General features: G+C 42.2%; 1 protein-coding gene across 1 annotated transcript in view; it reads right to left on the minus strand.

The window, feature by feature from the left end:
* Nucleotides 1-21,585, minus strand: part of LOC143955196 (uncharacterized) — a 44,054-nt gene extending 22,469 nt beyond the window's left edge. The window contains 8 exon segments of the mRNA XM_077465285.1: nucleotides 4,306-4,386; nucleotides 4,461-5,299; nucleotides 11,986-12,831; nucleotides 16,070-16,211; nucleotides 16,348-16,445; nucleotides 16,562-16,685; nucleotides 16,772-16,941; nucleotides 21,447-21,585. Of these exon segments, the coding sequence (XP_077321411.1) occupies nucleotides 4,306-4,386; nucleotides 4,461-5,299; nucleotides 11,986-12,831; nucleotides 16,070-16,211; nucleotides 16,348-16,445; nucleotides 16,562-16,685; nucleotides 16,772-16,941; nucleotides 21,447-21,585 (2,439 nt within the window).

Consider the following 21,585-nt stretch of genomic DNA (forward strand, 5'->3'; position numbering starts at 1 on the left):
CAGCCCAAGGTCCAAGAGGATTTATGACCACTCTCCACCATCGGCCACATTCCTACCAGAAGGAATCCTCCTGCTCTGCCCACATAACCATCCCCCCAGGACCAGAGACTGATGCAGTCTGTCCAGCGTGGTCTCCAATACATATGAGATACCATTTTGTATTTATATTTTATATAGTTAGTTTTAGAAGGGCTGTTTCTTTATTATAGTATTTATTAGTCAGGTATTCGGTCACTGGGATTTTTGGTTCATGTTTGATGTGTGCTGGTCTTTGGATGGATTTTGTTTCACTGTAAATACTGTATATCTCACTTAACTGCTTAAGATCCACCCTATAGCAAGTTTTACTGCTACAGGGTGGCACCTCTGCGCCGGTTTAGCGTATATATACACGTGATCTGGATCTTCTGGATAGCGGGAACAAATGCGCCGCTGGAGGCTTGCTCCCACTGTGCTTATACACAGCGGGAACGGCTCGGCGGGTGACTCGATGTCCATCGGCACCCATTGATCTTTCGGTACAGAGGCAGAAGGCAGATGTAAATAAGGCAGATCACCTTTCTGTCAGTAAGGAAGGCATGGATCCTGTGTTTTGTTTCTGCAAATCAGGGACATGGATCCATGCCTTCCTCTAGTAAAAGCACCTCCCACACTACACTGAAACACCAGCTAGGCACACAGTTGTACATACAAATGTATGTCTTTTTTTTCCCCCACAAATAGATCTTTCTTTTGGTGATATTTGATCACCTCTGCTTTTTTTTATTTTTTGAGCTATAAAAAAAGGCAGACAATTTTGAAAAATATTTTTTTTTTACTTTCTGCTATAAAACACATCCAAAAAAAATTCGAATTTCTTCATACATTTAAGCCAATATGTAATAAAAATGCTAATTGTGCTAAAAAAATATGCACTGTCACTGTACTAATGACACTGTCTGGGAAGGGGTTAAACATCTGGGGGCGATCAAAGGGTTAAATGTGTACCTAACCAGTGTTTTTGTATACTGTGGGAGGTGCTTTAACTAGGGGAAGGCATGGATTCATGTCCCTGCTTTGCATAAAATAAGATCAATGCCTTCCCTCCTGTCAGAACAGCGGTCTGACTTGTTTACATAACAATCGGCAGGTGCTGATAGCGGTACCTGCAGATCAGCTCCCACTGTGTATAATCATGCATGTAAAAACGTGATCTGCCACACAGGTGCCGCCCTGCAGCAGTAAAACTGTTATGGGGCGGACCTGAAGTGGTTAAGTATTATCTGTAACAGTATATCAGACGGGAATGTAATAGAGTTTTAAAATACAGTAGCCATAAAAGAGGCAAAAGATTCAGTTTCTGCATTGGAGCATTCAGAGACTCAGCTTAACAATTGTTAAATGTAATTTTAATGAAAAAAAAGTTAACGGTGCAGGAAAACATTTACACAAAAGATGACAACAAAGATAATTCACAACAGTAAAAAAAAAAAAAACAAGATTACAAGTAGAAAAAAAAAAAAAAAAAACATGAAAAATTGGGTCTCGTTCCATGCAAAGAAAATCCAATCTGGTATCAGAGTCACTGGCTCTCATAAATGAACCTTAGCACTCCTTAATCGTTTGGTGGTGATAAGATCTACTGCAGTCAAATTAAGATTAGATAGACACCAAATATGATAGATCTTTTGCATTTTCTCCTTAGTAGATAGAATATGCCCCATCCACCTTCTGCACCTTGTAACATAGGCACGTTTGGTGTTTAACTGGTTATTTTCTTATACATCAGTGAAACCTTGTGCTATGAATTTGATATCAAGTTAAAAACCATATTCGCAGTTCAAGACTATTTTATGACCACCAATAGCAGATCTGGTTTAATAGTCATTAGCCAGTTAGGACTTAAAACGCGATACTGACATATGGCCCATACACACAATACAAAAATCAAAACATACAGTTTTTTTGGTTGCAAGTCTACATCTTCAGTGTATCACAAATGGGAGAGTTTACTAACAACAAGAATTTTCTTGTACAATCTTCCAATAGCTTCCTGTATATGCGTAACCACACTGTAGCATGGTAACATGTGTGACCCCACTAGCAAGCCTTGAGCGCCTTTGTTAAAAGCCATTTGTAATTTTCGTGTCCGGTCACGTTTATTCCATCGTCCTGCACAGTTTTCCGGCATTTAACAGGCAAAATGGAGGATTCCCATGATGAAGTCGCAATGACGAAACACATCGGTACGTGGCTGTACGTCAACCGGAAGTGATGTTTTTTACGCATCACGGGAAGTGATGCTCTGTGTGTACTGGCGTGTTGGTTGGGTGAGATACGGTGTTCATCCTATATCCGCCGTGACTAGGTTTTCCTGCCATCTGACTCCACTTATCATACCAATGTGTGATTTTATCTGCCTTTTTGTAAGTGCATTACCATTTGTGTTCTTAATAAATTCCTATTTGTAACGTTATTGCACTATTTGGAGTTTTCATTTTCCTTTACATATAATGGATACCTTTTGGTTTCTGGATGCGTGGAAAGATTGATGGGATATCCTTGACCCTGAGGGCTACACTGCTTTATTTGAATGTAAGGCAATTAGTGTTGGTGAGTTTACATCTAACTAGGGAGTGGAGACACAGATTTGATCACGTAGTGTGGTGACAGATCATTCAATCAACTGAATATCTTAATGGAGGATTTATTACCCAGTATTGGATGTCACATCCTATGGACTTTTTCCTGCTTTACATCCTCTGCATTTATATACACTGTTATTCACTGGGTGTGTAATATATATGTACATTGTTTATGTTATTGCATACTTAACGCCACTATTTACCCTTAACCTTTGGTTGGGAGGATTTCAGCCTTCCAGTAGCTATCCTTGGTGTTATGGCTTGCCAGAATACTATTAATTCAAGAAAAGACCAGGCGAAGAGTGTAATGTAAAGAATGGCTCCTCAACTGTGCCAAGTATTCTCACATGCAGCTTATCCATGAAATTCTGGAAATCAACCCTGATGATTTCCACAATTATTTGCGCATGAATGACGAGTGCTTCCAACAACTCTTGTTAGCTGTCACTCCATGGATACAGAAACAGAACACAGCAATGCATGAGGCTATTAGTGCAGAGCAAAAGCTGATCGCCACCTTGCGTTATGTGGTGACAGGGCAAAGCCTGCAGGACTTAACATTTACCACAGGAATTTCCCCACAGGCCCTTGGCAAGATCATCCCTGAAACATGCAAGACACTGATCACTGCTCTACAGAGTGAATATATCAAGGTCATTTACATAATTGCTATCGACCTCTGCTTATTACCATTTACCAAATTCCAATGTGAAAAACATTTAGCTAGGTGTAAATTGTTGTCTGTAGCACACATATTGACTTATCCTATCTGATTCCTTTTTTGCAGTTACCCCAAAACCCAGAGGAATGGTTGGAGGTGGCTAAAAACTTCCAAGAGATGTGGAACTTCCCAAACTGTGGAGGCGCAACGGATGGGAAGCATGTTAGGATTGCTCCACCTGCCAACTCTGGCGCTTTTTATTACAACTACAAAGAGTTCCTCAGCATTGTTATGGCAGTTGTTAATGCCAACTATGAATTCCTATACTTGGACATAGGTTAAAAACCAATGGTACTCTGATGGCAGTGTTATTGAACACACAGAATTCTATAGGCGCCTCCAGAATGAGACACATGATTTGCCAAGCACTACGCAGAATGTGGAAGGTATGAATTTTGTTTTTGTTGCGGACAACACCTTTACATTAGGAGAACACATATTGAAGCCCTTCCCCATGTGTGGCTTGAACCCAGATCAGAGGATCTTTAATTATAGGCTGTCCAGGGCATGCAGGGTGGTTGAAAATACATTTAGAATCCTGGCTAACAGATTTTGCGTTTACCAAAACTTATATATAACAATAGTTCTGGCATGCTTTGTCCTTCACAACTACTTATGTTGGCATGCACAGGGGTACATTGCTGCAGCACCAGATCAAGCAGCTGAGAGACTTGACAGAAATATACAAGTGGCAGGACAGGAGCGCCTTACTGGACTCTTGACCGAGGTCACTCTCTGTAAGCCACTGATGGGTGACTTATTTGGAAGTGTGAAGTATAATGGAGTTTTTTGGGTGTGATATGATAGATTTAGGTCTGCAGGAATTCTAGTAATACGATCCTTTAAACATAGAGTGCTGACTTGTTCCCACATCACACATTATGCATTCTGAACATGAATAAGTATGCCCACCTGTGTGATATCACTGGTGAATAACAAGGTCTCTTTTCAGAATGAAACATTTCCCGCACTTAACACAAAGGGATGCTCACCCGTGTGAATTCTCTGGTGTTGAAGGTTTCCATTGAAAGCTTTGCCACTCTGAACATGAACAAGGACAGTCACCTGTGTGAGTTCTCTGGTAAATAACACGTTCTCTTTACTAATGTTTAAGAAGGTATCCTTTCTGATTGAAACATTTCCCACACTCTGGAAACAAGAAAAGGACGCTCACGCTTGTGAATTCTCTGGTGTACAACAAGTTTTCCTTTCTTAATGAAAGATTTACCGCACTCTGAACATGAATAAGGCCGCTCACCTGTGTGAATTCTCTGGTGAACAACAAGGTCTTTATTCTGAAAGAAACATTTCCCGCACTCTGAACAGGAAAAGGGCCGCTCACCTGTGTGAGTTCTCCGGTGTTGAAGAAGGTTTCCTTTGTCGCTAAAATATTTACCACAGTCTGAACACGAGAAAGGGCGCTCGCCTGTGTGAACTCTCTGGTGGTTAAGAAGGTGTCCTTTCTGAATGAAACATTTCCCGCACTCTGAACATGAGAAAGGGCGCTCACCTGTGTGAGTTCTCTGGTGATTTAGAAGATTTCCTTTATGATTGAAACATTTCCCGCACTCTGAACATGAGAAAGTACGCACACTCTTGTGACTTTTCTGGTGGGTAAGAGGCTCATTGGTTTCTTTGCAAGAACTCCCTGACACTGTAGATGACAAGGAACGCTCTCCTGTGTGAGCTCCTTCGTGGTTTAAAGAAGACCCTCCCAGATGGGATGGATCTGTTGATGGATCTGTACTGTGAGATCCCATATTTGTTTCAGCGGTAATATTATGTGGATTATCAGAAGATTCCTTAGAATTAGAGGGATCCATTGGTCTCTCCAAATGATACATTTTATGATGAATTATTGGTGTAGTGGGATTTACTCCTGGAGAACGTTGTGTGGTGGAATTTTCTTCTGCTTTACCTTCTGAAGATACATTATTCGGGACATAGTGTCCACCTGTTGGAAATCAATGTTTAAATGTTAGAAGAATTCTTCATGTCTTTCATTCAGAAGTCATATACAGTACATTGGTCTAACACTCTACAGCAGTGTTTCTCATTCTTTTTTCAGTCAAGGCACCCTTTAAAATTATGGACAGTCTTAAGGCACCCGATTCGAACATGTAAAAAAACGATTCTAATAGTTTTACATAATGCAGCCACACAAGTAGGACAACCAGCGTTGGAGGTGATTTATTCTTCCAAAGCAAATACACTTTTTTCACACTGGTACCGACTAGTAATTCAATGTTTCTCTTATCCCTCAATTTATTTCCATCAGTCAGCTAATGGGACCCCAGTCCTGAGGGAGAGGGGCACAGGAGGGTCAAACAAGGATGGTGTGGAGGCAATAGCCGTCAACTGATGACATCATTAACCGCTTCAGCCCCGGAAGATTTTACCCCTTTCCTGACCAGAGCACTTTTTGCGATTTGGCACTGCGTCACTTTAAATGACAATTGCGCGGTCATGCGACAGTGTACCCAAACAAAATTGACGTCCTTTTTTTCCCACAAATACAGCTTTCTTTTGGTGGTATTTTATCATGTCTGCGTTTTTTTTTTTTTGCACTATAAACAAAAAAAGAGAGACAATTTTGTAAAAAAACAAAATATTTTGTACTTTCTATAATAAATATCACCATTTTTTTTTCAAAAGCCATTTTTTCTCAGTTTAGGCTGATATGTATTCTTCTACATATTTTTGGTAAAAAAAAAAAAAATCGCAATAAGCGTATATTGATTGGTTTGTGCAAAAGTTGTAGCGTCTACAAAATAGGGGATAGATTTATAGCATTTTTATTATTATTTACTAGTAATGGTGGCGATCTGCGATTTTTATTGTGACTGCGACATTATGGCGGACACATCGGACAATTTTGACACATTTTTGGGACCAATGGCATTAATACAGCGATCAGTGCTATAAAAATGCATTGATTACTGTAATAGTGTCACTGGCGGTGAAGGGGTTAACACTAGGGGCGATCAAGGGGTTAATTGTGTTCCCTAATATGTGTTCTAACTGAAGGGGGGAAGGGGCTGACTAGGGAAGATGACAGATCGCTGTTCATACTTTATATGAACAGACGATCTGTCACTTCTCCCCTTTAGAGAATCGGGATCTGTATGTTTACACACACAGATCCCGGTTCTCGCCGTGTTACGAGCGTTCGCATCCGCTCCAGGGGCAAGCAGTGGGTGTGCGAGCCCGCCCCTAATGGCCGCCTTAGGAACCAATGTAATATAACAGCGATTCGCCTGCCCGTGCCATTCTTCCGCAGTACAACTGCGGCGGCTGGTCGGCAACCTGTTAAAGAGGAGTTCCACCCATATAAAAGTCAGCAGCTACAAAAAAGTAGCTGCTGACTTTTAATAATCGGACACTCACCTGTCCCATGGCAGCATTCTGACTGTGGGTGCCCAGCTGTGGCTTCACAGCCGGGCACACACTGCGCTTGCGTGAGCCACGCTGCGTGCTGTGATTGGCTGGGCAATCTTCTGGGACCTGTGACGTGTCCCAGAAGATTGCACAGAGGGAGGGGGGAAGTGAACTTCCTTCCGACACCGCAGAACTCCGGGGGGGAAGTGGGAGCTTGGTGCCTCTAAGCCCTTGTACACACGGTCGGAGAATCCGTCAGAATGTGTCCTATCGGACCGTTTTGTCGGATAATCCGACTGTGTGTGGTATGCATCGGACTGTTTCCATCGGACTGTTTCCGTCAGAATATCCGTCAGACCCAATTTTCCAACTTGTTGGAAATATTTTCCGACAAACTGGTCCGATCGGACATACTCCGATCATGTGTAGAGAATTCCGATCGGACAAAGTGCCACGCATGCTCAGATCAAATTCCTACATCAAAGCTATTGGCTACTAGCCTGAACGTAGTCCCGTCGTAACGAAATAACGTCATCACGTTCTGAACGATCGGATTTTCCGACAACTTCGTCCGACCGTGTGTATGCAACAGTTTCGGACACAATCCGTCGGATTTAGTTGTCGGAATCTCCGACCGTGTGTACAAGGGCTAAAAAGAGGGTATCCGCTCCCCCCCACCAAAAAAAATGACATGCCAAATGTGGCATGTCAGGGGGTCACCTACACTTAAAGCGGAAGTTCCATTTTTGGGTGGAACTCTGCTTTAATTGTTAGAATGCCCATGTCTAGTTGTAATGCTGCATCATGAAAACCTGTAGCTTTGTGTAACTAAAGGGCAGGCTTGATCCACCTGTTGGCTTGTACTGTATACAGTTTTTGAACAATTGTTAGGCATTTTGCCAAGGCACCCCTGAAGAAACTACAAGGTTGAAAAACGCTGCTCTACAGTATCTCAGAGCTCTGGCATGCAATTGGATGCAATCATAACATAAAATATGAATACAAACCAGATAAAGGATAAAATACACAAAAAACACAATCAAAAACAGTGTTTGTATTGATGCCATTGTTACCGTTTCTCAGAAAAATGCAACGTATAGAAAAACGTCTCTGTTCACAACATTCCTTATCCATCTGGGACAGATTCAAAACTTCTCTTGGCCTTCAATCTTCTCGTTTACCGCTCCTTTCTTTTGTTAAAAATCCCTCTTTTTACCCTGCCTGGATCAGCTCCTAATTCTTTAACGCATTGAATACAGCTAATTTATCCTGTTTGTATAACTTGGTATCTACCTCCTCCATACATTCTTTTCCAACATTGTGTCATACATTTGGGTTTCCTCATTTTCCTATATTTTCAAATCTAAATTTTTTTCCAACTTTATCTCAATTCCAACTCCCAACTATCCCAGATGTCGCGTTTGGAACGCATATGTATTTCTGACCCTCATGCTAGAGGACTTTCCATTCTTTATAAGGAAGTTTTAGCTAGTACGAACACGGGTCCCCAAATTGACAAATTGTGTACATACAAGGATGGTGGTACAATATTCACATAGCAATATAGCTAAACATATCAATTTATGAACAGGATGAGTACATAACAATGTAAAAATGTAACGAGTAGAGCAAAGAAAAAAAAAAAATAAAGTATTACATCAAAACATTAGAAAATTCCATCAGAAGAAAAAAAGTAAGCTGGCGACTACTGGTTCATTTTGCAAGAGCAGTAATAAGGAGATCAATCTAATGGGTATTAAAAACAGAAGAGATGAGATGATGTGTAGATAAACAGAGCAAAATTATAAACACAACACTTTTGTGTTCGCCCCTATTGATCATGAGCTGAATTTAAAGATCTACGACTTTTTTTATGTACACAAAAGGCCTATTTCTCCGAAATATTGTTCACAAATCTGTCTTAACCCTTGTACACACGGTCGGAGATTCCGACAACCAAATCCGTTGGAGTAATTCCGACGGATTAATTCCGGAAGAGGTCCGGAAGTGATGTTGCAATACACACGGTCGGACTAAATTGTCGGAAAACCCGATTGTACATAACGTGATGACGTTATTTTGTTACGACGGGACTACGTTCAGGCTAGTAGCCAATAGCTTTGATCTAGGAATTTGATCTGAGCATGCGTGGCACTTTGTCCGTCGGAGTAGGCTATACATGATTGGAGTACGTCCGATAGGAGCATTTTGTCGGAAAATTTTACTGGCAAGTTGGAAAACTTGGTCCGTCGGATATTCCGACGGAAACAGTCCGATGCAGACCACACACAGTCGGAATATCGGACAAAACGGTCCGATAGGACACATTCCGTCGGAATCTCCGACCGTGTGTACAAGGGCTTAATCTGTGTTAGGGAGCACTTCTCCTTTGCCGAGATAATCCATCCACCTCACAGGTGTGGCATATTGAGACATTGATTAGACAGCATGATTATTGCACAGGTGTGCATTAGACTGGCCACAATAAAAGGCCACTCTAAAATGTGCAGTTTTAATCTATTGGGGCAGTGGCCCGAAAACTAGTCAGTATCTGATGTGACCAACCATTTGCCTCACACAGTACAGCACATCTCCTTCGCATAGAGTTGATCAGGTTGTTGATTGTGGCTTGTGGAATGTTGGTCCATTCCTCTTCAATGGCTGTGTGAAATTGCTGGATATTGGCAGGAACTGGAACACTCGTATACGCCAATCCAGAGCATTCCAAACATGCTCAATGGGTGACATGTCTGGGGAGTATGCTGGCCATGCAAGAACTGGGATGTTTTCGGCTTCCAGGAATTATGTACAGATCCTGGGGCCGTGCATTATCAGGCTGCAACATGAGGTGATGGTCGTGGATGAATGGCACAACAATGGGCCTCAGGATCTCGTCATTGGTATCTCTGTGCATTCAAAATGCCACCAATAAAATGAACTTGTGTTCGTTGTCCGTTGCATACACCTGCCCATACCATAACCCCACCGCCACGATGGGTCACTCGATTTACAACGTTGACAACAGCAAACCGTTTACCCACACGACACCATACACGCTTGTCTACCATCTGCCCTGTACAGTGGAAACCGTGAATCATCCGTGAAGAGAACACCTCTCCAAAGTGCCAGACGCCATTGACTGTGAGCATTTGCCCACTCAAGCCGGTCACGATGATGGACTGCAGTCAGGTGGAGACTCCGATGAGGAGGACGAGAATGCGGATGAGCTTCCCCGAGACGGTTTCTGACAGATTGAGCAGAAATTCTTTGGTTATGAAAACAGATTGTTGCAGCAACTGTCCGGGTGGCTGGTCTCAGATGATCTTGGAGGTGAAGATGCTGGAGGTGAAGATGCTGGATGTGGAGGTCCTGGGCTAGTGTGGTTACACGTGTTCTGTGGTTGTGAGGCCAATTGCCAAATTCTCTGAAACGTTTTTTGGAGAGGGCTTATGGGAGAGAAATTAACATTCAATTCAAGGGCAACAGCTCTGGTGGACATTCCTGCAGTCAGCATGCCAATTGCATGCTCCTTTAAAACTTTCAACATCTGTGGCATTGTGCTGTGTGATAAAACTGCACATTTTAGAGTGGCCTTTTATTGTGGCCAGCCTAAGGCACACCTGTGCAATAATCATGCTGTCTAATCAGCGTCTTGATATACCACACCTGGATTATCTCGGCAAAGGAGAAGTGCTCACTAACACACAGATTTATGCCTCGTACACACGTTCCGATTATCGTACGACCGATCGTTCACATTTTGTTGCATACAACTAAGATCGAATACAACAGTGCAAAATGTGTGTAAGATTTTTGTCGTACGATTCTGGAACAATCTTCCGTCGTGCGTAGCTACGTATTTTAAATGATGTCAAATACGTGTGACCTGTGTGTCCTTCTGGTTTATTTTCGTGTTTCCGATCATGCGTGGTGTTTGTCGAACGACATTTATCGGACGCATACTGTACTGGCTATACGATTGTCATACGACGGGCTGTCATCCGACCAAAGTTTTCCTGTTTGTCCCTTCGGATTTGGTTGGACGGACTGTCGCGATCGGCTGTCGAAAGCTGCGTACTAACGATCAGATTATCGCACGATCTGTCCGAAAGCGACTTTTGTGGTCCGATAATCGGAACGTGTGTACGAGGCATTAGACAGATTTGTGAACAATATTTGAGAGAAATAGGACTTTTGTGAAAAAGTCGTAGATCTTTAAGTTCAACTCGTGATAAATAGGGGCAAACACAAAAGTGTTGCATTTATAATTTTGCTATGTTTCTACACATTATCTCTTCTGTTTTTAATTTATACCCATTAGATTGATCTCCTTATTACTGCTCTTGCAAAATGAACAAATAGTCGCTAGATTACTTTTTTCCTTCTGATGGAATTTTCTAATGCTTTTGGTGTAACGTGTTATCGGTTTATTCGTTGCTCTACTGGTTACATTTTTACATTGTTATGTACTCATCCTGTTCATATATCGATATGTTTAGCTTTATTGCTATGTGAATATTGTACCACCATCCTTGTATGTACACAATTTGTCAATCTTTGTTATATTTAAAAAATAATAAACATATTTGACGAGAAAAGCGTCTTTATGCCCGCTGAGGATGTTCCTTGCATAGACGAAACACGTACAGAGGGGTTCGCGGCCTATGATGACATCACACCCGCTGGTCCAGAGTGGTGTCTGTGACCTTTTGTTACCCTGAGAAGCTTGTGAGTGTTATTTGCATGAAAGAAATTGGTGTTTTTAGCAATATTACTCTATGGCTGTTTGTATTTTACTTTGAATCTTACTGCCGCTGCAACTTGAGTATCATTGATTAGGTCGGAACCCTTTAAAATGAATGTGTTTTGACTTATCATGTGACTTTGCATTGTAAGTGGCAGCAGTGTGAACTGGGGTTGATCACCAATGTGAATTCTCTGGTAATTATTAAGTCCTCCATTCTGAATGAAAGGTTTCCCACACTCTGAACATGAATAGGGATGTTTATCTGTGTGGATAACTCTGGTGTTAAGGGAGGTTTCCTTTTTCACTGAAATTTCCCACAACCTGAACATGAGAAAGGAGGCTCACCAATGTGACCTCTCTGATGATTATGAAGGCTTCCTTTCTCACTGAAGCATTTCCCACACTCTGGACATGAGAAAGAACACTCACACTTGAGGCTTATCTGATGTCTAGCAAGCTATCATTCCTGAGTAAAAAAAGTTTCCCACACTGGGTACATGAATAAGGACACTCACCTGTGTGACTTCTCTGGTGTTTTAGAAGGTATCCTTTCTGACTGAAACCTTTCCCACACTCCGGACACGAGAAAGCACACTCACTCTTGTGAATTCTCTGGTGGATAACAAGTTTTCCTTTCTTAATGAAAGATTTCCCGCACTCCGAACATGAATAAGGGCGCTCACCCGTGTGAATTCTCTGGTGAACGACAAGGTCTCTGTTTTGAAAAAAACATTTCCCGCACTCTGAACATGAAAAGGGGCGCTCACCCGTGTGAGTTCTCCGGTGTTGAAGAAGGTTTCCTTTATCACTAAAATATTTACCACAGTCTGAACATGAGTAGGGACGCTCCCCCGTGTGAATTCTCTGGTGATTATAAAGGTGTCCTTTCTGAATGAAACATTTCCCGCACTCTGAACATGAGAAAGGACGTTCTCCTGTGTGAGTTCTCTGGTGATTAAGAAGGTTTCCTTTATGATTGAAACATTTCCCACACTCTGGACATGAGAAAGTACGCACACTCTTGTGACTTTTCTGGGTTTCTTTGAAAGAATTCCCAGACACTGTAGATGACAAGGAATGATCTCCTATGTGAGCTCCTTCATGGCTAAAACAAGATCCCTTGAGATGAGATGGACCTGTTGATGGATCTGTACTGCGAGATCCCAGATTTGTTTCAGCAGTAATAGTATGTGGATCATCAGAATATTCCTCAGGATGAGAGGGATCCATTGGTCTCTCCAAGTGATAAGGTCTGTGATATATTATTTGTGTAATGGGATCTAATCCTAAAGAACATTGTGTGGTGGGAATTTCTTCTTCTTTATATTCTGAAGATATGTTATTCAGGACATAGTGTCCACCTGTTGGAAATCAATGTTGAAATGTAATAAGAATTCTTTGTGTCTTTCATTCAGAAGTCATATACAGTATGTTGGTCTAACACTCTACAGTATCTCAGAGCTCTGGTATTGAATTGGGTGCAATTATAATGTAAAATATGAATATAAACCAGATAAAAGATACAATACACAATAAACACACTAGGTAACAGTGAGAACAGAGATGGATCTTCCTCCACCTCATTTGTTGGGAACATGACATTATATTGAGGAATGGAGATGGACCTTTCATATGGTGTACAATATCTCCTCCTCATTTGTTGGGGACATGACGTTATATTGAGGAATGGAGATGGACCTTTCATATGGTGTACCGTATCTCCTCCTCATTTGTTGGGAACATAACATTATATTGAGGAATGGAGATGGACCTTTCATATGGTGTACAGTATCTCCTGCTCATTTGTTGGGAACATGACGTTATATTGAGGAATGGAGATGGACCTTTCATATGGTGTACAGTATCTCCTCCTCATTTGTTGGGAACATGACGTTATATTGAGGAATGGAGATGGACCTTTCATATGATGTACAGTATCTACACCTCATATGTTGAGAACATGACGTTACAGTGCCTTGAAAAAGTATTCGTACCCCTTGAAATTTTCCACAGTTGGTCATGTTACAACCAAAAACGTAAATGTATTTTATTGGGATTTTATATGATAGATAGACCAACACAAAGTGGCATAAATTTTGAAGTGGAAGGAAAATGATAAATGGTTTTCATAATTTTTTTTACAAATAAATATCTGAAAAGTGTGGCGTGCATTTGTATTCATCCCTTTTTACTCCGATACCCTACTAAAGTCTAGTGGAACCAAATGGAAAGGTGAAAGAGAAACCTTGCTCCAAAAATAAAAGTGTGAACGAATATAATATCTAATATAGCAGCTCCTCTAAAAGTGTAGATATACTACCTTGAGTGATAAAAAACAATAGTGAGGGGGTGCTAATGATACAGTAATGTTAACACAAAACACAAAAATTTTACAGTAGCATAAATGAATATTAGAAAGGAATAGACTACATAAATAATCTCAAAGTGCAACATGCTCAATAATAATGTGAATATAAATTTATAATAAAACATTCCTTTGTAAAGTCCATAAATTCTTCAGTGATAAGTTACCAATGTAACATAAAGTGTAACGCCGATACCATTTGGCAAATAATCCACAGAAACACACCCGTTGTGTTTATTTAGGATTTCTTACTCACCAGACATATATGACCTCTTTAATTAAAAAGAAGGTCAAACACTGCTTGGTAGGTATAATATTTAGACTTGCTTGAATATCACTATGATACTATATCATATATGACAGGAGACTTCATATGATATCCTCCTCTCCACCATGGTGACCCATTGGAAATAAGAGAAGGAAGGAACCATAGCGTAAAATTGTTTTAATAAAAAAGCATTAAAAAAGGTAACAGAGTTATATTAGCGTGTGCCTTCTCCTGGCACTGAGGATAGCCCACATATATCACTAGAAAGGAACCATACACTGCCCGGCTCATGCTCATGGACTCAATTTATATTCTTATTATTATTGAGCATGTTTCACTTTAATATTATTTATGTAGTCTATTCGTTTATAACATTAATTTATGTTACTGTCGTTGTGTTAACGCTAGTGTATCATTAGCGCCCCCTCACTATTGTTTTTTAGTGGAACCAATTGCCTTCAGAAGTCACCTAATTAGTAATTAGAGTCCACCTGTGTGTAATTTAATATCAGTATATATACAACTGTTCTGTGAAGCCCTCAGTGGTCTGTTAGAGAACCTTAGTGAACAAACAACATAATTAAGGCCAAGGAACACACCAGACAGGTCAGGGATAAAGTTGTGGAGAAGTTTAAAGCAGGGTTAGGTTATAAGAAAATATACCAAACATTGACCATCTCACAGAGTACTGTTCAACCCATCATCCAAACATGGAAAGAGTATGGCACAACTGCAAACCTACCAAGACATGGCCGTCCACCTAAACTGACAGGCCGGGCAAGGAGAGCATTCAGAGAAGCAGCCAAGAGGCCCATGGTAACTCTGGAGGAGCTGCAGAGATCCACAGCTCAGGGGGGAGAATCTGTCCACAGGACAACTATTAGTCGTGCTCTCCACAAATCTGCCCTTTATGGAAGAGTGGCAAGAATAAAGCCATTGTTGAAAGAAAGCCATAAGAAGTCCCGTTTGCAGTTTGTGAGAAGCCATGTGGAGGACACAGCAAACATGTGGAAGAAGGTGCTCTGGTCAGATGAGACCAAAATTAAACTTTGTGGTCTAAAAGCAAAACCCTACCTGTGGCAGAAAATTAACACTGGACATCGCCCTGAACACACCATCCCCACCGTGAAACATGGTGGTGGCAGCATCATGTTGAGGGGATGCTTTTCTTCAGCAGGGACATGGAATCTGGTCAGAGTTGATGGGAAGATGGATGAAACCAAATACAGGGCAAATGTAGAAGACAACCTGTTAGAGTCTACAAAAGACTTGAGACTGGGGTGGGGGTTCACCTTCCAGCAGGACCCTAAACATACAGCCAGAGCTACAATAGATTGGTTTACATCAAAGCACATTCATGTGTTAGAATGGCCCAGTCACAATCCAGACCTAAATCCAATTGAGAATCTGTGCCAAGACTTAAAAATTGCTGTTCACAGACGCTCTCTGTCCAATCTGATGGAGCTCAAGCTATTTTGCAAAGGAGAATGGGCACAAATGTCACTCTCTAGATGTGCAAAAGCTGGTAGAGACATCCCCAAAAATACTTCCAGCTGTAATTGCAGAGAAAGGCGGTTCTACGAAGTATAGAACTCAGGGGGGCGCCATACAAATGTACCCCACAATTTTCACATATTTGTAAAAAGTTTTAAAAAACATTTATCATTTTACTTCCACTTCACAATTATGTACCACTTTGTTGGTCTATCACATAAAATCCCAATAAGATACATTTACATTTTTGTTTGTAACATGACAAAATGTGGAAAGTTTCAAGGGGTATGAATACTTTTTCAAGGCACTGTATATTGAGAAATGGAGATGAACCTTTCATATGGTGTACGGTATCTCCTCCTCATTTTTTGAGGAGGTTCATGATATTATATTGAGGAAAGGAGATGGATCTTTCATACTCATCCAAGAAAAATTATGCTAACTTTTTCTGAGCTTAATGTTTATTACTTACTTGTGTCCATATATAGAGAAGATTCCTCTTCTTCACATTTCATAATCATTTCCCCCGCCTCCATAGACTGCTGATCTCCACTCACCAATGTCTCTTCTTCTTCCTCTTTAATCTCAACTTTGATGTCTTTTAGGTCTTCACACTAAACCCCAAAATGATAACATTAATAAAAATGTCAATAACAAAATAGTAAATAGGAATGTGGTCTGATAGTTTAGAATTATATTTGCGTTATAGTGCCCAGTTCCCTTTGTCATATCATAGTTTAGAATACCTACCTGGTCATGGTAAGGGATAGTGGGACCTTCCTGTGTGGAATCCCGGGAATACAGAGGACGGGGACATCTCTCTGGTGGGTTCCCATTACTGGATCCATCTGTAGGAAACACACACACTGACTGAATACATTGTTTCTATGTGTTTATCAGATGATGGGGGATCTAGGTGGACCCTCCGTACTGCTCTCTCCTTTACAATAAAGTCTCCTCTTACCCGGTGATTTGAGGGGCGGCTGATTCTCCATCATGACGTCCTTGTTGAGATCCTTGTTTCCTTCTATATACTCCCACTCCTCCATGGAGAAATAGACAGTGACATCCTGACACCTTATAGGAACCTGACACACACAATGATACAGTCACCATCCAGACACATCCCTTGTCTGTTACTGGATAATGTCCCAGAATTCCCGGCACCGCTCACCTCTCCTGTCAGCAGATCTGTGATCTTGTTGGTGACTTCTAGAATCTTCTTGGCACTGGTTACCTCTGCTGTCAGACAGTGAGTTGGAGGCACCGTGATGGGTGATGTCCTGTGAAGACGGGTGCTGGGTGATAATGGATCACCAGATGTTTTCTTCACTACTTTAAAATCTTATGCAAAGAGTCAACGTAACATTTATCACTACACACCTTAAATAAAGAGATAAAAATAATGTCATGTGACCTGCCAGAAACCTCCTCGCCATCTCCTGACCTATATAGGAATCTCCTCTCTGTAGTGTAGATGGATAATAAACTGAGAATTATCTGGACTGTAGTGGAATGAAGTTAAGGTTCGGCCTTAACATTTACCTGCTTGGTGGGAGACAAATGTCAAGTATAATTGTGGTATTACTTCCACTTTTTTTTTTTTTTTTTTTTAAAAGCCCGTGATGTGTGAACACACTCCCAAAAACTCCACCCAGTGCCAAAAAAAGCGCACGCACATAAAAATTGATACACAAAATGTGCAATGGGTGTACACATAGTCCTCCAAATTGAAGGACCTTTCCCTGATTCCTCGGGGAGTTAGGCTCCAGACGGGGACTGGGGTACTTACACTTGGTCCATCTGGCCGAAACCAGACGGACCCCTTTCTCTGGAGGGTCTGCCAAAACAGACCCATCCAAGTACTAAGTGAGGCTCCCCTGAAGGGAGACCCCATGAGAGAGGGCAAACTAAGCCAGAAGGTCATGTCCACCACCCACTTTCAGGGAAGGCCTGAGGACCTACACCCTACCAGTTACGCGTGCAAAACTGTGTACAAACAAGGAGGGTTAAATAAAAGAAGTGGGGGAAGGAAGTGGAGAGGGAAAATGAAAATGACCATTGCGCAATACGATGGCTGGCCCTTTGGCCAGGAATAAAAAATTCCTCTGGTCCTAGCCAAAAGGCACAGCCCAAGAGACGGGTGTGAAAAAAGTATGCAAAGTGCAGTGACCTTGGTGCCATCATTCAAAGTGACCCTCACTCACAGTGACGTTATGGCACCCCTGGACTGCCACTACAGGAGCACATGCACCACAGGCTTCTTTCGAGCCCGGCCCTTAGCTGGACCAGTGCAATCTCCATTCCTGCCAGATAGTGAGCCCTTCTACGTTTTCTCGGGGAGAGCCTTAGACGCCAAATACAACCTCTACCGATACTAGCCTTTCCAGGCCCCCATCATTCCAGTGGATTTGCATGGCAGCACCCCGACCCACCCAAAGGTCAGAGTGGCAGCTCCTCCACCAGATGCTGACAGGAACAGAGACCACAACAATCCTAGCCAGAAGGCCAGGATGACACAGCCTTCTGCCAGACCAGTGTAGCACCCATCCTTACCAGGAACACCCTTCCGGCCCACTCAGACTCGACCGAGTACTAGCCTCCAATACCTAGGAGAACTCAGGTTCGGTCCCTGCGGATACAAGCCATCTAGATACCATCACGCCAGAAGATTTGCATAGCCTTTTCCGAATAGGAGCAGCAAAGCACCTCCTGTGGCAACTGAAAAGAACAGATACTACACTTGATCTTAACCAAAATAAATACTTCCACTATTATACATGAGTGCTTTTGCTGTGAATGGTTGTTAGAAATACCAGTGGGTACAGGTACCTCCGTGTCCTTGACAACCAGTGACATCAAGGTTAGGGATAGTTTAAAAAAAAAAAAAAAAACACTGAGCTTACTCCCCCAATTCATACCTGGCTCTTTAGGTCTGGTAGAAATTTTAAAGGAAAAGTCCACTTGACAATCAAGAAGAAAAGTGTGAAGCCCTTTGTTAAAACCCATACCTGACCCTTTTCCCAGCATGCAGCCTGGCTGGCTAGAAGAGGAAGAGGGGCTAGCGGGCACCCCACCCTCCTTTCTGAACCATAGCAGACCACATGCCCTCAACATGGGGTGTTACCTTGCTAGGGGGACATTTCCCTGCAAGGCACATTGTCCCCATGTTGACGAGAACAAGGGCCTCTTCCCCACAACCTTGGCCTGGTAGTAGCGGGGGGTCTGTGGGTAGGGGACTAATCAGAATCTGGAAGCTCCTGTTAATAATAAGGGGGCTTCCAGGTGAGTAAATAAGGGGTACATATTACCCCTATTCGTTCACAACAAAAATATAATTTTTTTTTTTTTACGAAAAAAAGTCTCTTGATGTACAGCCATCATCAATCTACATCATCCAGCAATGTAGATCCACGCCATTCGTGATTGCCAATATCCTCCAAACCGCCTGCTGACACACATATTCCATTTATTCTTTTGCATCAAACGACAGTTCGAGTGGATTACATCTGATCTTAACAAAGGGGTGGAGCCTCCTGGGAGACGTATATTGACATCATTGGGATTCTATTAGCGTACAGTAATTAGAGCCAAAAGTACCCAAAACAGTGTTATGGGGGATAGCTCTATATTCGGCATTTTAACTTCAGCTGGTTCAATTAAGCTTTGACCAAAAATCTGGAAACTGATTGGTTTTTATGCAAAGCTACACCAGATTTTGCACTCCCCAGTTTTAGTATATCCACCCCATAGAGTCCATTAATTCACAGTAACAGATACAGATTTATGACAGTTGGATAAATGGTTCAATATTTAGGATGTATCTGGTCTATAAACGAAAGGCTGTGCATGGACAGTTGGATAAATGGCTCTATATTGAGTAGTATCTGGTCTATAAACCAGAGGCTCTGGATGGACAGTTGGATAAATGGTTCAATATTCAGGATGTATCTGGTCTATAAACCAGAGGCTCTGGATGGACAGTTGGATAAATGGCTCTATATTGAGGATGTATCTGGTCTATACACCAGAGGCTCTGGATGGACAGTTGGATAAATGGCTCTATATTTAGGATGTATCTGGTCTATAAACCAGAGGCTCTGGATGGACAGTTGGATAAATGGTTCTATATTTAGGCTGTATACGGTCTATATACCAGAGGCTCTGGATGGATAAACGGCTCTATATTTATGGCTATCAAACAAAATATCATGATATTACCTGATCTACCTCAAGATCCAGTAGTGACTCCTCTTAATTTCCTACTAAATCACCTTTCATCTAGAACTTCCTGTCGTAACCCTACATCACTTCCTGTCTGCACATTACATCACTTCCTTCTTTGCGGTCCATGCTTATAAGTGAGCTCTCCATCTTGTGGAGAATGTAAGTACTGCAGCCTACATTCTGTACGTCAAAACCAGGCATCACAGTGCATTTATCGTTTTTGTTGCTTGTCCTACACCTCAAGTACATTTAATAAGTATATTAAAATGTTTTATAGTTCTTTATGAAAGAAACTAGCATAGTGATAAAATACTTTCCAGATGAAAATGTGAGATTTTTGTAATTCTATAGCCTGGTGCTTGAGTGAACAAATGTAACAAACAGGCACTAATGATTATTGATATAATGTGTATGGTGGACCAATGTGGTTGAGAGAAGTTGACACGTATCTAGAAGGTGAGCCTGACGTGCAGAGGGAGACCTTTCATAGGGCTCTAGTTCCGGGATCACTGGAGTGGGAACAGTGACCTTCAGAGCACAGTGGGGTATGAGAGCTTGCCGGGTTTGCTTGGCTGAAAATTATGTCCACTTGGCAGAGACTTGAACAGGCTTGATTGCTGTGGATGCAGGAATGATAAGAAGCAGCAGGCAGGTGCGCACAGATGCAGGACTGTAGACATGTGCAGCAGCAGGCAGGAGCAGGGTCAGACAAGCCAGGTCACAACAGCGGATCAAACAGAAGCGGCAGGCAGAGAATGGTCAAGGTTCAGGCAGGATCGGCAACAGGTGATCAGACAAACAGGTACACAGAGCAGGTCAAAGGCAAGCCAAGGGGTCAGGATTGGAGACAGCAGCGAGGTCCGGAAAGCTGGGTAAACACTGGAGCAGATGCGTGTTCAGGAACGGGTTACAGGATGAGCTGCAGATCAGACAGCAAGAATGCATTCTGAAGAGGCCCCTTTTAAAGATCACTGGGTGCCAAAGCTGTGTTACTGTGCGCGCGTGCACGATCTCCGCGATCTGCGAGCGGGCATTCGCATTATTGCACGTCTATCCACCGCAGGATGCCTGTGGACTGGAACGCATCTCGATGGACCCGTGCACCCATGGCCAGTTGCAGCGCCATGCACAGTGCGTCCATGACAGAAGTAGAAGCATTTGTGTAGAGGGAATAAAACCTGTCAAGCGACAACCATCCTAAGAAGAGGTTGTAGCAAACATAGTAAATCTTTCTTAATATAAAAAGAGAGCATAGTGTCAGGTCTCCAGGTGGTCATCTGGTTTCCTCAACGTATCTCAAATGGCAGATATTTTGCGGTAGACAGATGTGATGTCCATTCTCCTCTATGGAAGCACAAAATAGTAAGGTTGAGGACCAGAAACACAGTGGTCAGCCATGGAAACTGAGTGCAGCAGACAAGAAATACATCCAGCTTTCTTACCTTCCAAACTGGAGGATGTCCAGCAATGCTCTGTGCTCCTTTCTCTGTTACCCTTGGCAACCACAGCTGCTACTGAAGTACGCCTTACGCCCAATTGTAGATCAGTATCTTACATTGCTCCCACTAGCTACACCTTCCCAGCATTTAGCCCATTGAGGGCTCCCTCTACAGTTTCATTACCTATGACAAGCCCTTCAAAATCTTCCTCTGCTACCCTTTCCTCTAAACTTCTCAGTGCTGTCTCTACTTCTCCACCAGCAGCACGATCTGGTCGGCACCCTGCAACCAATCCAGCCTGTTTAAATGCCAGCTGTTGCAT

The sequence above is a fragment of the Lithobates pipiens genome, unplaced genomic scaffold, assembly GCF_037356315.1.
Source record: "Lithobates pipiens isolate NorthernLeopardFrog02 unplaced genomic scaffold, aLitPip1_a1.2 Scaffold_35, whole genome shotgun sequence".
NCBI classification, from domain to species: Eukaryota; Metazoa; Chordata; class Amphibia; order Anura; family Ranidae; genus Lithobates; species Lithobates pipiens.